Raw genomic sequence first — 23,468 nt, 5'->3', positions numbered from 1 at the left:
ACACTGCCACCCAGCTTGTGTGATCTGCAAATTTGCTAATGTTACTTTGAATCCCTTCATCCAAATCATTGATCACTAGTGGGGTACCGAGCCTTGCGGTACCCCACTAATCACTGCCTGCCATTCTGAAAGGGACCCGTTAATCCCTACCCTTTGTTTCCTGTCTGCCAACCACTTCTCTATCCATGTCAGCACTCTACCCCAATACCATGTGCCCTAATTTTGCCCACTAATCTGCGATGTGGGACCTTATCAAATGCTTTCTGAAAGTCCAGGTACACTACATCCACTGGCTCTCCCATGTCCATTTTCCTAGTTACATCTTCAAAAAAATTCTGAAGATTAGTCAAGCAATAGTAAAATAGTGGAAGTTAAATTACTTGAGAATATAAACATGCACAATAAATAATTGCTTTACAACAGAGGTTCTTAAACATTTTTTGCTTATGCAGCGTTCAGAAAGATTTGTTGTTATCCTCCAATATTCTTCACGCTAAAATGTATAGACATTGAGAATAAAAACTGCAGCACCCTAGTTCACATAACAGGGTGAAGGGGCTGCCCCTAGCTTGACTACCTAGGCCTTCGGGTGAAAGAATGGAATTTCATCAAAAGCTTGATTGAAAATAAATCACAGCAATGTAGTGCAGAACATATACAAATACGTCATGATTGGAAAGGATGAACAATTTAAATTCTATTTAATAAGTAACAAGGGTGAAAGTTATATGGCTGGTTGAGGTTTTGGCATATTGGATATTAATAGTTGAAGATGGGGTGCAGATAAGGACATTAGATGTGATAAAAACAATAGTAAAATGGGTTTAAATGCTGCTGGTGGTTATGCCAGTGAGGGTAGAAATAGTAAATCAAGCCGAGGGATTTAATTTGCTACTTCAAAAAAGCTCTGTGCAATTGGTCATTTTTTTAGCAAATAGTTAAAATCACAGCCAGCTTTGGTAAATTGTGTAAGTGACCTCATGTATGGCAGATATCAATTTAAGTGAGGGTTTTCCGGCTCCAATCTGGCCAATTTACTTCCCTGGCCCCATCAATCTATTCTCAGTCAGCAGTAAAATAATTGGTGTTGTCAACAGTTGTCAAGAATGCCACCCTTACCAATAACCTTTGCCTTTACTTAGTTTGAAATCCACCAGGATCACTCTGGTTCTAACATTACAATCTTCGTGTAAACTTAAACAGAAAAACTAATTCAAGTGCCCTTACCACAGAGTACATTTCACCAAATTTGGGACCCGGGAGTCCTTGTAAAAACCATGATCACGATAGATACGGCTGGAAATACTTCACAGCACAAAACAAAGTGCTCAGCAAAAAGATAGACAGTTGAAGCAGTTAGAAGTCATTGTATCCCTAGAATATTAGCCATATAAATTTCAGGCAACGATCATTAGGCCTAGCAGTTACAGCTTTTATTGTTAAAGATATTCATTCCCTCAAGTATTAGAAGCAGAGATGCTCTGGCAATGGCAATTTTTAGTCCCATCATAGTCCTCATAATCCATACCTGCAATTAGCAAATCTGGCCAACACATTGATGAAGGCTGAAATGTCAGACAAATGATCTCTGAAACAATTATATACAATTATATTATAATCATTGAAAACCTCGTTAATTGACTAGCAAGAATGTGCAAATGGGGTACATCTGCATACTTGTGCAGTAATACGGGGAAGGCAGCTCTTAGCTTGCGTTACTACATCTATTACAAAAACGTAGGATTCCAATGGATCTCTACACATTGAAGGATAAAATAACCTTGAATAACATGGAAAGTATTCCAAAGTTATTGCAAATCTCTCAAGTAGCATGTCCAGGGAGAGCAAAGTTTTCTCTGTCTGTGATAAAGATAAATTGAACAAAATATATTACTACAGTTAATGTGCCTCTGTAGACTGAAAGGATAGATGAGAATGCAGAAGCTGTTGGAACCAAGAACTGGAAAGACAAGCCTTGTATTGAAAGGGTGGATAGAAGGATACTTACATTTGTACAAAACATTTCATGAGATATCATTTTGGAATTGTAGTCATTACTGTAAATTTGAAAATGATTTAAAAGGCCACATTTGGAGTATTGCATATAGTTCTTGTCATTTGTCTGACATTTCAGCCTACATCAATGTATTAGAGGAAGAATGTGGAGGCTTTGGAAAAGGTGATGCCTGAATTAGGTGGTAATTTTAGGGAGGGGTAGGGCAGACAGATTATTTAATCTGTAATGCGAGAGACTGTAGAGAAATCTGATAGAAGTATGTAACATTCTGAGAGGCATAGATAGGATACACCATAAGAACCCTTTTCACATGAGGGCATAGCTTTAAGGTGAGAGGGACAAAATTTAAAGGAGATGTGCATGACAAAATTAGTTTAAACAGAGGGTGGAGAGTGCCTGGAACACACTGCTGGGGTGATAGTTGGGGCAGATATGATAGTGGCATTCAAGAGACTTTTGGATGTGTATGGCTATGCAGGGAATGGATGAATATGGATTATCTGTTGGTCGGCATCATTTTCTGGACAGACATGGTGGGCCGAAGGGCCTGTTCTTGTGCTGTTCTTTTTGATGTTTCAAGGCAGTATAAACATATTTATACAAACAAAATGAACTCAGGTGAAAATTTCTCCTTTTTATAAATCGGCAGAAAAATTAAAAACAATGAAATCCAAATAGAGAAACCAGAGCACATCTCCCGGTTACCTGACAAAATGAATAAAGAAATCCAAGGACTTAAGTTGCCAAGTTTAATGCATGAGAGGTGAGGAATTGTTTATGACGTTTTGGGCTTATTTAAAATGCTGTAGGAGAACAAACTGTGAATGATAATCGAGTTTAGATAGGAAGGTGCACTAATGCAAGGTTCATATTAGCGAATGGCACAGAGATCATTCATGTAATTTGCATGGTCTGTACAATAAAGAAAAAACACTATGCTAGGTTGGTGAAGATTGCATAAATTACTGTTAACATGGTAGTAGTGACTTTAGTAGGTAGTAGTAGGCACACAGGAAGTGTCAAGAGCAGAGCAACTGAAAATCCTTCATTGCATCCACAATGCACTCCATAACTTGGCTAACGTCCACTGAACCACTCTGCTTTCCAGGAGTATTTCTCCTCCTGGGGTGCACTTGCTTCCTTTGTTATATATATCAAGGATGGCTTTTTTCAACATTTTGCGCCAATGGACAAATTCACATTCGCACTTGACCCATTATTATTGACTTCTTGCAGGAGAACACATTCTGTTCCATTCAACGTCACCATTAAAAGAACTTTCAATGAACATTTTTCAAGCATGAAACTAACAACATACCATTCTATCAAACTAAAAATTGTCCACACGTTCTGTCCTAGGTTTTGGAATATTCTGTTTCAAAGACTAGCCAAAATACTAAAGCAAACTGATAGCTACCAATTAACGGGCTGTTCTCCTTGGAAAATTTAGGATATTAAAAAAACTATAAATCAACCATATTTTGCATGATATATGTTAGAAAGTTTTTTGGACATAATAAGTTGTTCCATATCTGTCATTGTTGCCCAATTTTCATATATAACTTTTGAGATAACGATAGAAGCATCCACCCAATCTTAAAATAAATTTGCCTTTGGAATGCATTTGGAGTAAATGTTGAAGTTTTGAAGTTAAATGGAAGGTTAAATTCTAGATGCAAATTCCTATATTTCCTGAAATCATAATTGTAATAACATTAGTGGACAACCTTTCCAAAAACCAGTGAAACAGTTTACATTTGGGTGAGGAAATTATTTGGCCATGTTCAATTGTCTGGACATGTCAATAAACCTCAGTCATAAGTATCGTGTTAAGTAAAAGTGTAAGTAATCATGCTTTGGGCACTTTAGTTGAGTTGTTTAGAGAAACAGGCCCTTTGGCCCACGGAGTCCGTACCAACCCACGATCCTTGCACGGTAACACAAGCCTACACACACTCGGGACAATTTACACTTGTACCAAGTATACAAACCCAAGCCAATTAATCTACAAACCTGTATGTCTTTGGAGTGTGGGAGGAAACCAAAGATCTCGGGGAAAACCCACATGGCCTCAGGGAGAACGTACAAGCCCTGTACAGAAAGCACCCATAGTCGGGATCGAACCCGGGTCTCTGGCACTGCAAGCACTGTAAGACAGCAACTCTACTGTTGTGCCACTGTGCCACCCTTCTGAAGACTTGTGAATGGAGCTTTTAAGGCAGACCCAACAGGCTCACAAATGCAATTCATGGGATCTCTCATACTATCTTGATCAGATTTATGAAACAAAACCTTACGAAACAAATTTTAGCCACTGGTATCACCAAGATGTTGCCCAACTTTGAATATTTCAGCATTATTTTTTATCCAGGATTTCCAGAAATATTTTACTTTCTTTATTCTAACTAGGCTTCCACAAATATCTGCAGCACCTATTAATCCCAGTAGCTCAGGAAGACAAAAATGCTGGAGAAACTCAGCGGGTGAGGCAGCATCTATGGAGCGAAGCTATAGGTGACATTTCGGGTCAAGACCCTTCTTCAGACTGATGTGGGGGTGGGAGGGGGGCTGGAAGAAGAAGGGTCTCGGCCCAAAACGTCACCTATTCCTTCGCTCCATAGATGCTGCCTCACCCGCTGAGTTTCCCCAGCATCGACCTTCAATTTTTCCAGCATCTGCAGTTCTATCTTAAAATATCCCAGTAGCTAAATGCTTTTACCCAATGGAGTCATAGAGTGATACAGCATGGAAACAGGCCCTTCGGCCCAACTCACCAACAATGTCCCAGCTACACTAGTCCCACTTGCCTGTGCTTGGTCCATATCCCTGCAAACCTGTCCTATCCATGTACCTGTCTAACTGTTTCTTAAACGATGGGATAGTCCCAGCCTCAACTACCTACTCTGGCAGCTTGTTCCATACACCCACCACCCTTTGTGTGAAAAAGTTACCCCTCGGATTCCTATTAAATCTTTTCCCCTTCACCTTGAACCAATGTCCTCTGGTCCTCGATTCTCCTACTCTGGGCAAGAGACTCTGTGCATGTACCCGATCTATTCCTCTCATGATCTTTTACACCTCTACAAGATCACCCCTTATCCTCCTCCATGGAATAGACCCAGCCTACTCAACCTCTCCCTATAGCTCGGATCCTCTAGTCCTGGCAACATCCTCGTAAATCTTTTCTGAACCGTTTCAAGCTTGACGATATCTTTCCGATAACATGGTGCCCAGAACTGAACACAATATTCTAAATGAGGTCTCACCAACGTCTTATACAACTGCAACATGACCTCCCAACTTCTATACTCACTACCCTGACTGATGAAGGCCAAAGTGCCAAAAGCCTTTTTAACCACCTTATCTACCTGTGACTCGACCTTCAAGGAGCCATGCACCTGCACTCCTAGATCCCTCTGCTCTACAACACTACACAGAATCCCACACAGAATTTACTGTGTAGGTCCTGCCCTTGTTCGACATGCCTAAATGCAACACCTCACCCTTCTCTTTATTAAATTCCACCCACCTGGCCAATCGATCCTGCTGCAATCGTTCACAACCATCTTCACTATCTGCAAAACCACTAACTTTTGTATCATCAGCAAACTTGCTAATCTTGCCCTATGTTCTCATCCAAATCATCGATGTAGATGACAAGCAGTAACGGGTCCAGCACCGAACCCTGAGGCACACCACTAGTCCCAGGCATCCAGTCTGAGAAGCAACCTTTCACCATTACCCTCGGCTTCCTTCCGTGGAGCCAATTTGCTATCCATTCAACTATCTCTTCTTGGATCCCATGCGATCTAACCTTCCAGAGCAGCCTACCACGCGGAACCTTGGCGAACGCCTTACTGAAGTCCATGTACACAACATCTACAGCTCTGTCTTCATCAATCTTTTTGATCACATCTTCAAACAAATCAATCAGATTTGTGAGACATGACCTCCCAGGTACAAAACCATGCTTATTGTCCCTAATCAGCCCTTGCCCATCCAAATGCCTGTATATCCTATCGCTCAGAATACTCTCCAGTAACTTACCAACTACAGAGGTCTGTAGTTACCAACTTATCAACTACTCATCAGCCTATAGTTCCCATCATTTTCTCTGCAGCCCTTCTTGAAAAGATTTCTTGAAAACATTTGCCACCCTCCAGTCTTCCGGCACCTCTCTTGTATTTAAGAGCGACTAGTAAATTTCAACCAGGGCTCCCGCAATTTCCTTTCTAATTTCCCACGATGTCCTCATATATATCAAATCAGGCCCATGAGATTTGTCTGCCTTCAAACACGACAGTACCTACTCTTCTTCAACAGTAACCCTGATTGCTCTCAAGACACTTCCAGTGACTGCTCCAATTTCCCCCATCCTACTGCCTTTCTCCTCGGTAAATACAGAGGAGAAATACCCATTTAGGACCTTGCCCATCTCTTGTGGCTCCACGCAGAGGTGACCACTTTGATTCCTGAGAGGTCCCTCTCTCTCGTTACCCTTTTCCCCCTTATGTATTTATAAAATCTTTCGGGAATGTCCTTAATGCTACCCTCCAGAGCTATCTCCTGGCTCCTTTTTGCCCTTCTGATTTCCTTTTTTTGTTTACTCCTTAGCTCCCGAAACTCCTCCACTTGATCCCAGCTGCCTATACCTGTCCCATGCATCCTTCTTGTTTTTGACTAACGTCTCAATTTCCCTCGTCAGCCAAGCTTCCTTACGTTTACCTGCTTTGCCCTTCACTCTAACGGGGACGTACACATCCTGAGCTCTCTTCAGTACATTTTTAAAAACATCCCACTTGGCCGATGTTCCTTTCCCATCTAATAACCTCCTCCAGTCAACTTGAGCAAAACTTTCCCTCATACCCTCAAAGTTGGCCTTACCCCAGTTGAGCATTTTAACACATGGACCCTCTCCGTCTCTACCCATAACTATCTTAAACCGAATCGAACTGTGGTCACTGGTTCCAAAAGGCTCCTCCACACACTTCATTAACTTGCCCTTCCCAATTTCCCAATACTAGATCCAGCGTTGCCCACTCACATGTGGGGGTTTCTACATACTGCTTAAGAAAACTCTCCTGAACACTTTTGAGAAATTGCACCCCATCTAAACCCTTCACGCTATGATTTTCCCAGTCTATATTGGGAAAGTTAAAACTACAACAACCTTATTTGACCTGCAGCTGTCTGCAATCTCCTGGCACATTTGTTCTTCTAATTCCCATTGAGTAATCAGGGGTCTGTAGTACACCCAAACAAAGTGATCATCCCTTTCTTGGTCCTCAGCTCCACTCATATAGCCTCACTAGACGAACCGTCCGTAATGTCACCTCTGAACACAGCCGTGACATCCCCCTTAACCAACAATGCAACCCCCCCCCCTTTTTTTCCCTCACCCCTGTCTCTCCTGAAGCTCCTGTACCCCGGAACATTGAGCTGCCAGTATTCTCCCTTCCTCAACCAGGTTTCAGTCATAGCTACAATGTCCCAGTCACTCGTACCTATCCGTGCCCTAAACTCATCTGCCTGACCGTCAGGCCCCTTGCATTAAAATACGTGCAGTTTAAACCAACCCTCCTTCTTCGCTCCCTGCCTTTCACCTACCTATTCGGACGACCAACCTTTCCCACACCATCCTCCATACCAGCTTCTAGCCTCTCTCGTGCCTCTGTCCTGCACGAGATGCCATTAGCAGGTGTAAAATCAGACTGCAATGGAAAGCAGCGCATCACATGGCGGATATAAAATTCATGTAATGTATTCTATGTGCAAGCTTGGGGAAAGAGGTGAGACTAAATTCACCTGTACTCCCAATTCATCATCTTCCTGTGGAGACGGAGGTGGTGTTTTGTCCATATCTGAATTTTCAGGAGACGATTCATGTTTCCGTTTTCCTTTTTTCTTTCCAACTGCTGATTCCGGCATGTTTTTCTTATTGCTACAAAACATAGAATTGTGTTAATATGAAGCAAAACAGTAAATAGAACTCGTAATATTACAAAGATGACTTAAGATTTCTTTCGTTTTTAGCAAAGCGTGTTTCACAAAGAAATAAAATCCCCAAATTCAATATCTTCATGATCATGTAACAAAGTTAAATTTCAAAAGCAGCATACACATCGCGGTATACGTTGTTACTGCCGAAGTAGAGATGGTCGGAAGCTTTAGTATTCTCTGAAATAAATATCACCAGCAATTTGTCCTGGTCCAGCCACATCACACCAATGTTTCTACTTCCTTAAAAGGCTTAGTAAGTTTGGCATGTCCCCAACAACCCTCACCAACTTCCACAGATGTGCCTGAGAAAACATTTTATCGCCATGCATCACAGCATGGTTTGGGAATAGCTTCATCCAAGACTGCAAGTAATTGCAGAGAGATGTGGATGTAGCACAGATAATCATGCATACCAACCTCTAATGGACTCCCTCAACTTTTCACATTGCCTCAGCAATGCCACCAGAATAACCAAGAACCAGTCCCACCCTAGACACTCTTCTCGCCTTTCCCATCAGGCAAGAGGTACAGAAGTTTGAAAACTCCAGGTTCAGGGACAGTTTCTTCCCAGCTGTTATCAGGAAACTGGACCATCCCCCTCACCAGTGTGTTACTGACCTCCCACCTATCCCAATGGAGACCTTTGAATTATCTTTAACTGGACTTTATCTTGCACCATATGTTATACCTTTTATCTGTACATTGTGGGCGACTTGGTTGCAATCATGTATGGTCTTTTCTTTGACTGGATAGCACGCAAAAGCTTTTCACTGTACCTCTGTACAAGTGTCAATAATAAACTAAACTTAAAAAAAAAAAACTCAAGCATGAAACGCACGTAATTGGCACGCTCTTGACAATAAGCGAGTTTGATATCTCGATAAAAGCAAGGAATCATGGGATTTGTCAAAGGTCATTCGGGATTTAAAAAAAGCGAAAGCAGCGCTGTATAAACTGTGTATAAATTGTTAACTATTCTACCAACGAATTAAACTTGAATTCTGTCAACTCAATAGCTTCCTTTCTTGTTCTGCTGTTCACACACTACTTACATAGTCCCAGTTCTAGTTCAGTTCATTAATCTGCAATTATGAGATATTCAAAAAGTTAAAGAATGTATTATTTTAATTTAATCCTTAATGTGTTTGCTACTGGATTAAGAAAATATTACTTGTGTTTGAAACATTTTCTTATCTTTATTCATAATTTAGGTGAAAGATATATTTATTCTGAGGCAGGCAGCGACTGTATCAGTGTGATGTAGGCTGATGCTTTATCTACAGGCGGTGTGAATGTACCGTTAAGGCAAAGATTCATCTCCGAGGAAAACTGAGTACAGGGCTGGCCCTGTGAAGGGGCCGACAATCCGGTATAAGACATTTAACTGTGAAATGCCTGCCTTTTAGTATTGGATAGATTGAGTGGGTCTGTGCTGTTCCAAGTTTGCGGTGGTTGCGGTGCGTTTCCCCCAGCCATCTCGCCCAGTGCACGTTGACCAGCACAGTTCGCCAGCCCTTGTTAGCAGAGGCTCTTTGTGCAGGTGTTACCCAAAGCCCAAAGGTTTTGTGGAGGTTCTGCAATAGGATTGGGCACGCAGCGAGCTAGCAAGAGGGCTGTCAGATCAGATCAGCCCAGGTTGTCGAAGGGTGGATTTTAATGGGTCGTTAAACTGTTCCGTCTGTGCGGCATCACCAGCGCTCTCTCTCTCCCAGATCCCCCACCCCAACTGTCGACAAAGTCTGACTGTGAAAATGCTCCCACAAATATTACGGGTTGGTTCTGCTTTTTGCCAGCTCTGAGGCAGGCAGCGCCTCCTTCAAAGAGAGCGAGAACAGGTCCCGTCAGCTGGGGAGCTGCGACCCACTCCTGAGTGAAGCCTCTAGTTTGGTTGTGGTTCAAATGCCTGCAAATTCTCATAATGATCACCGGCAGGTCAACCGGACCCGGCTCCCAACTGTGTGCCCTGACAGACAGGATCCAACCCCAGAGGTTAAAGCGACTGCATCTTTATTTAAACCACCCAACCTCGAAAATTTAACCAACCTGTTCGAATCCAATCTGAACTTTCCAACCTACTCTCCTCGTTTCCTTCAATCCAGGAAGGTTGTTTAGATAGGAATGTAAGGACTGTCTCAAATTTCTTGACCACACAACCGTGTGTAATTTGTGTAAATCAATATCGAATTTGAATGGCTGAGACTAATGCCAGGGATTTGATAATTGACAGGTTTGTTCCAGGCATTCTTGCGTTTTCAAGGCTGGTGCTGTATTGAGTCAATAATTTAAATAGATACAATTGTGGATTTGTGCAGCCTGCAGTACTCTGTGGCCTACTGCTGACATATTTGACATATAAATGTATTTATAAATCTCATTTAAATGAATACGCAGGTTCATACACACACAGTAGCTCAGCTGGCGAGAATGTTTATGCTAAATGACCCATGACCTAGGCACGCACAGTTGTAATACCGAACTCGCTTATAATCATCTCCTAAAAGAGGCTCAAAACACTTACTTTTGCAGTTCAAAGCATTATCATTGCCGACATCCTACAACAATCAAACTGGGAAGTCACTCGTCCATAGCAACTTAGACTCAGCCATATAGATATAATAGCTTGTATTTAAATAAAAGTCTGGACTGGAAAAAGATCCTTAAATAGCAGTCAATTTTTTTGAGGAAAAATGAATACTTAAAACAGAAATCAACTAGTATAATGAGAATTTATTTAATAGAATGGAAAAACATGACGTTCACACAATTCTCTGATTCAACCTACAAGGGTACAGAGAAGATTTACGATGATGTTGCCTCGACTTGAGGGTCTGAGCTGTAGGGAGAGGTTGAGTACGCTGGGACACTATTCCGTGGAACACAGGAGGATGAGGGGTGATCTTATAGAGAGGTGTATAAGATCGTGAGAGGAATAGATCAGGTAGATGCTCAAAATCTCTTGCCCAGAGTTGATGAATCAAGGACCAGTGGACATGGGTCTAAGGTGAAAAGATTTAATAGGAGCCTGATGGGTAACTTTATCACACAAAAGGTGGTGGGTGTATGGAATAAGCTACCAGAGGAGGAAGTTGAGGCAGGGACTATCTCAACATTTAAGATACAGTTGGACAGGTACATGGAATGGACAGGTTTGGAGGGATATGGACCAAATGCAGGCAGGTTGGACTAATGTGAATGGGACATGTTGGCCAGTGTGGGCAAGTTGGGCCTAAAAGGCCCGTTTCCACACTGTATCACTCTATGACTATCTATAAATAGGTATTATTCATTATTTTTCTAATGGAAATTCTTCTGGGTTCTCAAGTTAAAATACATTTAATTCATATATCAACTGTAAAGCAGCCCAAGGAATTAAATTTGATCAAAAATGGTTATGAGACCAAGGACACAAGACAGAAACAAGGAATTGCAGATGCTGGTCCACATAAAAAAGAGGCCAAATGCTGGAGTAACTCAGCAGGCCAGACTGCATCCCCAGGAGAACATGTACAGACGCCCTGGCCAGATCTTCCCAGACCGGGGGAGGAATCCTGACCTGGGCCGTCATCTGTTCAGTACATCATATAAAATCCATAATCTTCAGGGCTGCGAAGGACACAAGACAGTTCATCAAGAGGTTGGCTAAGGAAGTAAAGTATAAGGAACATATCACAGAAGGAAACACTGGCAGCCCATATTTTTTTTAAATGGAGAGACCAAGGAAACTACCGACGGTGGAGCGATTAATTTGCGTAGGAGAGTGAAGGAGCTGGGAGAGATTGCAGAAAAGGTGAGAGGTAAGCCCATAAAGGGATTCAAAAGCAAGGATGAGACTTTTATAATTGAACCATTGTTTTACCAGGAACCAAAACAGATCACACAACAGAGATAAAGGGTTAAAAGGACTTTATAATTTTGAATAAGTCAGCAGTTGTCCGATTTCAAATTTACAGAATGAAGGTTATCTCAGCAATGTGTTTACATAGACAAGTCCAGAAAAAACAAAATTACAGATGATTTCAGCAAAATGAGTTTAAATGGGAAGAGCACTAACACAAGTTGGAAACATCAGAAAGATGTGGCAGTGCAAACTAATATTCTGGTGACCTTGGGCAGACAGATTTAATGTACTGATGAATTTTATATGGAGCCCAGTGGATGCAAATGGAGCACAGGAAACAGGGCCCCAGCAAGTTTAAACAGAGGAAACAGAACTGGCGAGGGGGGTGCTAAACCAACTTGTGAACAATGGGATGAAAGGACAAGTGGTTGCAAAACATAATGAAAATGGGGAAAGGTTCTTTTTTGCTCTACAGATCTCTTCATATCTCCAATAGCCTTTGAATCTAGGGTTCATGATCATCATTTATTATATGAACAAATTTAACATCACACCAAGCCGATTTATGACGTTCAGTTCAGCCGTCATCTGCAGCCACCAAACTCCGAACCCTTCGAGCCAGCACCGTCATGCAATATGATCAAGGCTGATCATCCAAAATCAGGACCCCATTGTGGCTTTTCCCCCCATATCCCTTGATTCCCTCAGCCTTAAGCATGGGCGGAAAGCCCGGTGGGGGGGGGGGGGGGGTGCAGAGGGGACACGCCCCCCCATGTTTTGAGAGGTGGGGGACATCCCCCCCCCCAAGTTTTGTGATCCCGATTTTAAAATCGCCGTTTTTAGCGCTGGATTGAGCCTCCGAAGCCGCGAATGCGTGCGTGTGTCCGCCAAATAATTGTGTCCCCCGTCCCCTCCATGTTTTGATAGTGAGTTTCGTTCTTGGCTCTAAGGGCTAAATCTCTTGAAAATATCCAGTGAATTGGCCTCCACTGCCTTCCGTGGCAGAGAATTCCACAGATTCACAACTTTCTGGGTGAAAAAGTGTTTTGGGGGCTAGTCCCCTTCAGTATTCTCTTCAGCATATAAAAGGCATGCTGATTTGGGTTCAAATCACATGATTGATTTGGCCACTCAAGAATTGACAATTTTTTAGCTTTGAAAAACTCCCTTGTTGCTTTAGTAGTATGTTTGGGATCATTGTCTTGCTGTAGAATGACATCAATGCTCTTGCCATCACTCTTCGCCTCATCTGTCCACAAGACCTTTCTCCAGAACTTTGCTTGCTCTTTTAAGTACTTCTTGACAAACTGTAACCCAGCCAACCTATTTTTCTGGCTAACCAGTGGTTTGCATCTTGCACTGCAGCCTCTATTTCTGTGGACAGTGGTCAGTGACAAATCCACACCTGTCTCCTGCAGAGTGTTTCTGATCTGTCGGACAGGTGTTTCGGGATTTTTCTTTATTATAGAGAGAATTCTGCTGTCTTCAGCTTGACCTGCTCACCAGTGCTTTTTCTTCTTAATGATGTTCCAAACAGTTGATATTGGTAAACCTAAGGTTTGGCTGATTTCTCGAATCGTTTTATTCTTGTTTCTCAGTCTCATAATGGCTTCTTTGACTTTCTTTGGCACAACTTTGGTCCTCATGTTGATAAACAGCAATAAAAGTTTCCAAAGGTGATGGAAAGACTAGGTTTCCTGAAAGCTCTCTTATACCTGCATTGAGGAGGCAATTTAACACACCTGAGACGAGGGACAACAACACGGACACACTATGTATAAACACAGCTGTAATTTCTACATAGTGAAACAAAAATGTATAACAATACCCTTTAATAAAATCTGACAATGTGCACTTTAACCACATGTGATTTTTTCTATTACAAATCTCAAATTGAGTAGTACAGAGGCAAATAAATAAATGATGGGTCTTTGTACGAAACATTATGGAGGGCACTGTATATGTTTCTGTAAGATCCCCTCTTTTCCTTCTACATTCCAGTGAATACAAGCTCAGTCGACCCATTCTTTCATCATATGTCAGTCCCGCCATCCCGGAATTAATCTGGTGAACCTATGCTGTACTCCCTCAATAGCAATAACGTCCTTCCTCAAATTAGGAGACCAAAACTGCACACGATACTCCAGGTGCGGTCTCACCAGGGCCCTGTATGACTGCAGTTGGACCTCCTTGCTCCTAAACTCAAATCCTCTCGCAATGAAGGTCAACATGCCATTAGCTTTCTTCACTGCCTGCTGTACCTGCATGCTTACTTTCAGTGACTGATTTACAAGCACACCCAGGTCTCATTACATCTCCCCTTCTCCTAATCTGACACAATTCAGATAATCATCTGCCTTACTGTTCTTGCCACCAAAATGGATTTATCCACATTATACTGCATCTGCCATCATTCTGCGCACTCACTCAAGTCACTCTGCAGCCTCATAGCATCCTCCTCACAGCTCACACTGCCACCCAGCTTTGTGTCATCCACAAATTAATTCCCTCGTCTAAATCAACAATATATAATGGGGTCCCAGCACCGAGCCATGCGGCACCCCACTTGTCACTGCCTTCCATTCCGAAAAGGACCCATTAATTCCTATTCTTTGCTTCCTGTCTGCCAACCAGTTCTCTATCCATGTCAATACCCTACCCACAAAACCATGTGCTCTAATTTTGCACACTAATCTCTCGTGCGGGACCTTGTCAAAGGCTTTTTGAAAGTCCAGATACACCACACCCACTGGCTCTCCCTTATCCATTCTATTTGTTACATCCTCAAAAAATTCTTAAAGATTAGTCAAGCATGATTTTCATGCTGACTTTGACCGATCCCATCACTGCTTTCCAAATGCGCTGCTATAACATCTCTAATAATCAACTCCCGCATTTCCCCCACTACTGATGTAAGGCTAACGGGTCTATAAATCCCCATTTTCATTCTCCCTCCTTTCTTAAAAAGTGGAGTTACATTGGATTAGTTCCTGTGGACTGGAGGGTAGCCAGAGTCGAGAGAACATTGGAAAATGATCACCAATGCATTCACGATTTCAAGGGCTACCTCATCAAGTACTCTGGGATGCAGACCATCAGGTCCTGGGGATTTATCTGCCTTCAGTCCCAACCGTTTACCCAACACCATTTTCTGACTAATGTGGATTCCCTTCAGTTCCTCCCTCCCCCTGGATATAGTAGCCTTGCTCTAAACATGGACCAAAGAAGTGAATTCCAGAGGTGAATTGAAAGTGACTACGTAAGGCTACCACGTTACGCAAGCATGCTGTTCCTAAGACCCATCCCTCAGCCAATTTATCCGTAAATCATAAATGTTATTATTCAATGGTAACCCATATTGTATCACACTTCACACACATACCAATTCTTCATTTCATTCAATATTCACCGGTACTATAAATAATTTAACTAATGGATTAGAAATTGAATTCAGTCATTAATGAATACCGCAAAACAATTTATTGCCATCTGATAAAATGCAAGGAAGCATTTGCATTAAGTCAAATACCATATCCCAGGCCACCTGTAGAATAGGAAGCCATGTACACTGCAGATTTCATGCTGAAAATTCTAGGTCTGAATTTACACTGGGACCATGGACTTATTTTATACATTGGGTGCCTCGGTGGCGCAGCGGTAAAGTTGCTGCCTTACAGCATTTACAGCGCCAGGGACCCGGGTTCGATCCAGATTACAGGCGCTGTCTGTAGGGAGTTTGTTCCTTCCCCCATGACTGCGTGGGTTTTCGCCAAGATCTTCGGTTTCCTCCCACATTCCAAAGACGTACCAGGCTTGTAGGTTAATTTGACTTGGTATAAATGTAAAATTAACCGGTGTGTATGGGATTGTGTTAATGTGCAGGGAACGCTTGTCGGTGCAGACTCCGTGGGCTGAAGGGCCTGTTTCCACCTTGTATCTCTAAACTAAATGCAAGCAAATGGGATGGGATCAGGAAGACCCCTGGATAGACATAGCATTGGGCCAAATGACCTGTTGTTGTATAATTCTGCCTTGAATAAGCTGCACTCATCAGAATAGTTTCAGAACACTTGGTCATCTACAAGTGTATGTCGGTTGCTATTTCTGTTTCCAACATGCGTTGTTTTCTCTTGCAATGGGTCTTTTTTGAATCTTTCTCAAGTCAGGCCACCTTTCATCTTTTCCAGAGTAACGCTTCACTTAATTCCTTTCCCTTAGCCATTTACCACTTTATTTCTCTTGCAACACTCCCCAGAGCTTTACCATTCACCGTGTAGGTCCTGCCCATGGTAGACTTCCTAAAATGCAACACCTCACATTTCTCTGTATTAAATTCCATCAACCCACCTGGCCAACTGATCAAGATCCTGTTGCAATTTTTCGCAACCATCTTCACTATCTGCAATACCACTTCACTGGCAAAATTACTTAAACTCGACAAAAACTTCAGACACCAATGCTGATTTTGGTTTGTTGACAAGGTTTATCACTTAACCTCTCTTGGCCCCAAAAAACTAATTGTGAATGTTGTACTTTTGGGGCAGCTGCCTTTCATGTCAGCAGCAAACATATCAGATAATACAGTTCAAGGTTTTACAGCACGGAAACAGGCCTTTTGGCCCAACTCATCTGTGCCTACTGGTGGCTTCCTAAGCTGGTCCCATTTACCTACATTTGGCCTATATCACTAAACCTTTCATAAACCTATCAAAATGTCCTTTGAACATTCTAATTTTACTCGACTCACAAAATCAGTCAACATCAATGAAATTAAAAACTCTTTTGCAAGTTTCAACATTTGTTTTCTTTGAAAAAGTCAAATAATATCCATAACTTGATAAAATGTAATCCCCAAATACTTGTTCACATGCCACAAAGAACAATACCTCCAAATATATTCATTACCTGTAAACACAGACAGGAAATAAGAAAAGAATGGGAAGTATATGCTCTTTACTCTCAAATAGATGAAGCTTGCGAGTTCACGATTTTTACTACTTTTGCGTTGAGGATAGGAGTTGACATGACATGCTTTTATTGCTCCTTTTCCAAGTACATTAAAGTCGTCATGATCTGACATTTGAACCAATGCAGCCTTTCTGCTGATGACATTCCCTAATGTTATTGCATAGGGAGTCCAGGGCATAAACCCAGCAAAGAACAATGAAAGATTTCCACATCAGGGTGGCATGTTGTTTGGGTGAGGAACAGTTGGGATGGACTGAAGTTTAGATGCATTTAATATCAAATTCCTTTGACATTGCTTTGGGGTATTGTAAAATTTCTTGGTTCATATACCAGTTTTCAAATTAGCACATCTGCTGGAGAAATACTGAAACGGCAAATATAATATATAGGACCACAGGAAAAAAAGATTGACAGCATGGCCGTCAAGAATGTAAAAAAGTTATACAATTCTATCAAATGCTATGAAATCAATCTAGTTTAAATCAATGAAACACAATTTGCAGCATGCAACTGGTCACCATTACAATAGGTGGAATATTAAGTTTTCACATGAATTTTAGTCAGCAAGAATTTTACAGAACTTGGTCTCAATTATTCATTTTCCAAAGCAGATGAGAGGTTAATTTATGTGCAAATTAAACAGGATTAATTGTTAACAAACCAAGAACAAATGTAGGCCAATCAGCCACTCTTGCCTGCTCTGCTTCAGTAATGGGCCTCTCACTTAGACGATTTTTCAGCAGACTGCCGGCGACAGTCAAGTTGTCGGCAGTCACCTGAAAGACCGGCAACTGGAACGGCGACTGTCAAGAGTGGAACACACAACACACTTCGCTTCCTTCACCAGCCCGTTATGCAGACAGGGGACAGGGCAAATGGGGGGAGCGCTGTCTAGAAAATTCAAACGATGCAAAGCCAGAGAAGGGGGGGGGGGGGGGGGGGGGGAGGAAGAAGGGGGGGACAAGGTGGGGGGAAGAGAGGGAGGACAAGGTGGGGGGAGCTGGGGAGGGGGAGAAGGGGGGGGAAGAGAAGGGAGGGGAGAGAGAAGTGGGGAGGGGGAGAGAGAAGGAGGGGAGAGAGAAGGGGGGGGGGGTGGAGAGAGAAGGGGGGGGAAGAAAAGGGGGGGGAAGAAAAGGGGGGGGGAAGAAAATGGAGGGGGGAAATGGGGGGGGGGAGAAATGGGGGGGGGGGAAAAGGGGGGGGGGAGAAAAGGGGGGGGGAAGAAAAGGGGGGGGGAAGAAAAGGGGGGGGAAGAAAAGGGGGGGGAGAAAAGGGGGGGGGAGAAAAGGGGGGGGGAGAGAAAAGGGGGGGGGAGGAGAAAAGGGGGGGGGAGAGAAAAGGGGGGGGGAGAAAAGGGGGGGGTGAAGGAAAAGGGGGGAGGAGAAAGGGGGGGAGAAAAGGGGGGGAGAAAAGGGGTGGGGGGGAGAAAAGGGGGGGGGAGAAAGGGGGGGAAGGGGGGGAGAAAAAGGGGGGGGAAGGGGGGGGGGTGGAGAAGAAGAGAGAAGGGGGGGGAGAAGAGAGAGAAGGGGGGGAGAGAAGAGAGAAGGGGGGGAGAGAAGAGAGAAGGGGGGGAGAGAAGGGGGGGGGGAAGGGGGGGGGGGGGGGGGAGGGGGGGAGGAATTGGGGGGGGAGAAGGGGGGAGGGGAGAGGGGGGGAGAGAAGGGGGGGGAGAAGGGGGGGAGGAGAAATGGGAGGAGAAATTGGGAGGAGAAATTGGGAGGAGAAAGGGGGAGGAGAAAGGGGGAGGAGAAAGGGGGGGGGGGGGGGGGTGGGAGAAAACGTTTAAGAAGCCAGAGATACACGGCTGTGAAGCTTGGATTTATCATTACTGGTCGGTTATCCTTGGTTCTGAAAACTACTGCTTACCTTTTTCCCCCCCAATGAGCCAATGAAATTCACTGGTCAGCACTGGCTACAACCTACGAGAACCTCCAACCTCCTGGCAACCTAGTAGGACCTCCTGGCGACCCACCTACGACTCGAGAATTCTCGCTACTCTCCATGGCGGCTTCATTCTAGTCGCCGCTAATTTTTCAACATGTTGAAAAATTCACGGCGACCATAATGAGGCCGCGCTCTAGTTCCCAGAATGCGGGAGCTCCTCACGACCATGAAGGCGACTCACCGGCAACCACCCTCGAACATGCGGCGACTGCATAGTCTCCTGCAGTCGCCTAAAAAGTCGTCCAGGTGGGACAGGCCCATAAGGCTAAGACGGATTTTTTACATTAGCTTTACTTTCCTGCATTAGTCCCATATTCTTCAATAGGTTAGAACTTTAGTATTTAAGCCAGAAATATCAGCCAAAAAAAATTAAAGTACCCTTGTTCATAGAGTATAATATTTCTTTTCAAATAATTTACAGAAATACCAGACTGACACCAAATTATCAGGATATATCAGGATATTATCAGGCAGAGGCTCACCTGCACCTCCTCCAACCTCATCTATTGCATCTGCTGTTCCAGATGTCAACTGCTCTACATCGGTGAGACCAAGCGCAGACTTGGCGATCGCTTCGCCCATCACCTTCGCTCAGTTCGCAATAACCAACCTGATCTCCCGGTGGCTCAGCACTTCAACTCCCCCTCCCATTCCGAATGCGACCTTTCTGTCCTGGGCCTCCTCCATGGCCAGAGTGAGTCCCATTGCAAATTGGAGGAGCAGCACCTCATATTTCGCTTGGGTAGTTTAGACCCCAGCAGTATTGGCTTCTCCAATTTCAGGTAGTCCTCGCGTTCTCCCTCCCCCTCCTCTTCCCAGCTCTCCCACAGCCTACTGTCTCCGCCTCTTCCTTTCTTTTACCCCCCCCCCCCCACCCCCCCGCACATCAGTCTGAAAAAGGGTCTAGGCCCGAAACGTCGCCTAGTCCTTCGCTCCAGAGATGCTGCCTCACCCGCTGAGCTCCTCCAACATTTATGTCTACCTTCGATTTCTCCAGCATCCGCATTACTTTCTTAAACAGGATATATAATACGGTAAGTTATGTTAGTGCCAGATCACCAAATTGACCTCCTATAATTGCACATTAAGTAAGCAAATTTGCACTTCCAGATGAGCAATTTATAATCCCCTTCAGTATTCAGTGAGTTGTCGATTGTACAAGTGAAGATAACTTCCAGGTATGCCCTAGCACATTGACCAAGTGACTAACATGAGTAAGCGGAACCCAAAAAACTGATTAAACACACTTTACTGTTAACAGAATAATGTTTTCAACAGGAAGACGGTAGAGAATGTTAAACAAAGCAAGCATGCAAACTGAGATCCACCAAACTATCCAACTGAACCCTCTTGGACAAAGTGTTTATAAAATAATTAACTGCTGGGAACCATGCACATGTTCAAAGGACATAAATTCCCTTATTTATATGTAATGTAGATGTAATGACAAAATGATTGATATAAAAAGGCATGCTGAACCATATACCAATCTGATGTAGCTATAAAAAAATCACTTAATTTTCAGCCCTATTGCCACACCAATTATTTAGTATTTACTAAACACTACCATCAACTTCTCTTGCCATGAGACTCCTTTTCCAGCATTTATTTCCGCTCTAACAGCCGCAAATTATACAATACCACAGCTGAACACTGGGGCCCCTTTCCTTTCATCTGCACGCCAAGAGCAATAAGATTACCCTGGTAACCAGCAGTCACATGACCAGCACCTGCTCTCTTGGCTTGACGCCACCAACTAAAGCCATCTGCTTCCCTCACTCAGCCATCAACATTTGCAACACCTGCGCGGCAGCAATTTTGCGGTTTCTTTTAACAAATCAGTGCAAAAGGTGTTTTAAGACCTTACACGTTTCCCAAAATTTGCTCAAATCAAAAAAGAACGGCTAACCGTTTGATCCCTTGCCAAAACCACGTTTTCTATAAGCAAGCTAATCATCGTTTCAAAACCACACTCAATCTGGTTAAGGCTATGACCAAAATAGGAAGCAAGTTCTGAACTACTTTTAAAAAACAATTAAGTAGATAATTAGCAAATAACAGTCACTATGGGTGGCCTTGCATTATAAATCAAACACTTTCAGTTTAATATCAAATGTCACCTAAGTTATATGACACTTCATTGAAAATAGATGCACAATGGTTTCCTTTAAATCATTAAGAAGTTTGAATATTAGAACACATTTTTCAATCTAACATTGCCAGCATATCACGCAGTAGAGAATTGTTGAGCTCCAGTGTAGAAGCAGGCCCCTTGGCCTAACTTGCCCACATCTACACTGGTCCCATTTGCCTGCTCTTGGCCCATAACGCTCTGAACCCAAACGTCTCTTAAATGTTATGATGGTACCTGCCTCAACTACCTTCCTCGCTGCTCGTTCCATATACCCACCTTTGTGTCAAAATGGTACCCCTCAGGTTCCTATTAAATCATTCCCCTTCACTTTAAACCCGTGTCCTTTGGTTCTCAATTCCACTGTTCCTACTCTGGGAAAAATACTCTTACGTATTTCCCAGATTTCTTTCTTTCATGATTTTGTACACCTCTATAAGATCACCCCTCATCCTCCTGCGCTTCAAGGAATAAAGTCCTAGCCTGCGCAACCTCTCCCTATAGCTCAGGGCCTCAAGTCTTGGCAAGATCCTCGCAAATTTTCTCTGCACCCTTTCCAGGTCGACATCATCTTTCCAATAACGTGGTGACCAACACTTTGTAACCGACTTTAATTTTTTTTAAATTCCCCTATCAAACATGGTGTCCAGTATACCAGAATATCATTATACAATATTGTTGCATAATGTTTCCATGCCTTCAGCTCCCATCCAATTTCTGCACAATTATTCTCTCTTGAATATTTGATATCAATTGTCTTCCATCATCATCCTCCAGAAATATTTCAGTGTTAAGGGATTCTCATTGTCTATTTGAACCTTCCAAAACACATCTTCCCATTCATAGGACCTGGATGACCTTTAATTGCTTTGAATGTTTTCCACACCATAATTAGTCCAATTTGTGGGATAATAATTTTGGGCACTTAAAGCCACACTTCACTGTATGTTAAATAACATAGAAGAATGTCCATATGAATAGAATTTCACAAATAAGCAAAATCAAGTTTCCCCAAAATTTTAGTGCTAATTCAGAGTGTATCACCTTAACACCAATAAATGAACTTTCTTAACAATTCTCAGTTCTTCCTTTGTACTAATGGTACTTGCTCACCAAAACAGGTCTGCAATACCATTGATGAAGTATATTTAGCTGCCTCTTAATGTCACCCAATTAGCACTCATTGAAAATCAAAGATATTGACAACATTCTTGATAGAGCCAAGGCCTATACCCCAGTACTGCTGCACCATCTTCCCAACAAAATAGTTCTTGCTTCTGCTTGTTATGAACAAGCAAAAAATTGTGTTCAAACACCCTGCAAATGTTTCAGTGCATTAAAACACACGACAGAATATATCATCAGAATGGGAAAAGCAAAGGGCATACAGGAGAGTCTCAAGGCAGGAGAACAAGATGGAATGGCTATACTTAATTGTTTATGTTTCTGCAAATGATACCTGGATACATGGTTACCAGTAGCAGGCAGATGAGTGAGGGGAAGCATCAACAACCACAATTTAGAGCAATGCAGAATTATTTCAGAGCTGGTCATTAATGCAGTATAATGTGGATAAATGTGAGGTCATCCACTTTGGTGGGAGGAACAAGAAGGCAGATTAGGAAATGGTGTCAGATTAGGAAAAGGGGAGGTGCAACAAATTGCAATGGGTGTCCTTATACATCAGTCACTGAAACTAAGCATGCAGGTACAGCAAGCATTTAAGAAAGCAAATGGCATGTTGGCCTTCATAGCAAGAGGATTTGAGTAGAGCAGCAAGGAGGTCCTGCAGTTGGACAGGGCTCTGCTGATACCACCCATGGAGTAGTGTGTGCAGGTTTGGTCTCTAATTCGAGGAAGGACATTCTTGCTATTGAGGGAGTGGAGCATAGGTTCACCAAGTTAATTCCCGGGATGGCGGGACTGAAATGATGAAAGAATGGATCGACTGGGCTTACATTAACTGGAATTTAGGACGAGAGAGGATCTTATAGAAACATAAAATTCTTAATGGGCCTGTCCCACTTAGGCGATTTTTGGGGCGACTACAGGCGACTGCCGCAAATTTTTCAACATGTTGAATAGGTGCTGTCGTGGGTTGACGTAGGTGTTGTTGTATGTGCTGTCGTAGGTGTTGCCAGGTGTCGTAGGTGAACTCCATTAAAACTAGTCCCTGGCAGTTGCCTAAAGAGTCGCCTAAGTGGGACAGGCCCTTAAGTGATTGGACAGGCTAGATGCAGGAAAAATGTACCCGATGTTGGGGGAGACCAGAACCAGCGTCACAGTGTAAGAGTGTAGGCCACTTAGGACTGAGATGAGGAAAAACGCTTTCACCCAGATAGTTGTGAATCGATGGAATTCTCTGCCACAGAAGGCAGGAGGCGGCCAATTCACTGGATGTTTTCAAGAGAGAGTTAATATATCTCTTAGGGCGAACGGAATCAAGGGATATCGGGAGAAAGCAGGAACGGGATACTGATTTTGGATGATCAACCATGATCATATTGAATGGCGGGCTCGATGGGCCGAATGGCCTACTCCTGCACCTATTTTCTATGGGACAAAATAGA

The 23,468-nt window shown here is 43.0% G+C and overlaps 1 protein-coding gene across 6 annotated transcripts in view; it reads right to left on the bottom strand.

Annotated features, from left to right (window-relative positions):
- chd7 (chromodomain helicase DNA binding protein 7) overlaps positions 1 to 23,468 on the bottom strand; it is a 230,020-nt gene that overhangs the window by 109,238 nt on the left and 97,314 nt on the right. For all 6 annotated transcript variants that reach the window (XM_033019785.1, XM_033019780.1, XM_033019784.1 and 3 more), the window contains one exon: positions 7,823 to 7,958. In XM_033019785.1, coding sequence (XP_032875676.1) covers positions 7,823 to 7,958 — 136 coding nt within the window. The remainder of the gene's footprint in view (positions 1 to 7,822; positions 7,959 to 23,468) is intronic.

The sequence above is a fragment of the Amblyraja radiata genome, chromosome 4 (assembly GCF_010909765.2).
Source record: "Amblyraja radiata isolate CabotCenter1 chromosome 4, sAmbRad1.1.pri, whole genome shotgun sequence".
Taxonomy (NCBI): Eukaryota; Metazoa; Chordata; class Chondrichthyes; order Rajiformes; family Rajidae; genus Amblyraja; species Amblyraja radiata.
The sequence above is the reverse complement of the archived record's forward strand: the minus strand, read 5'-3'. Positions and strand labels throughout refer to the sequence as shown.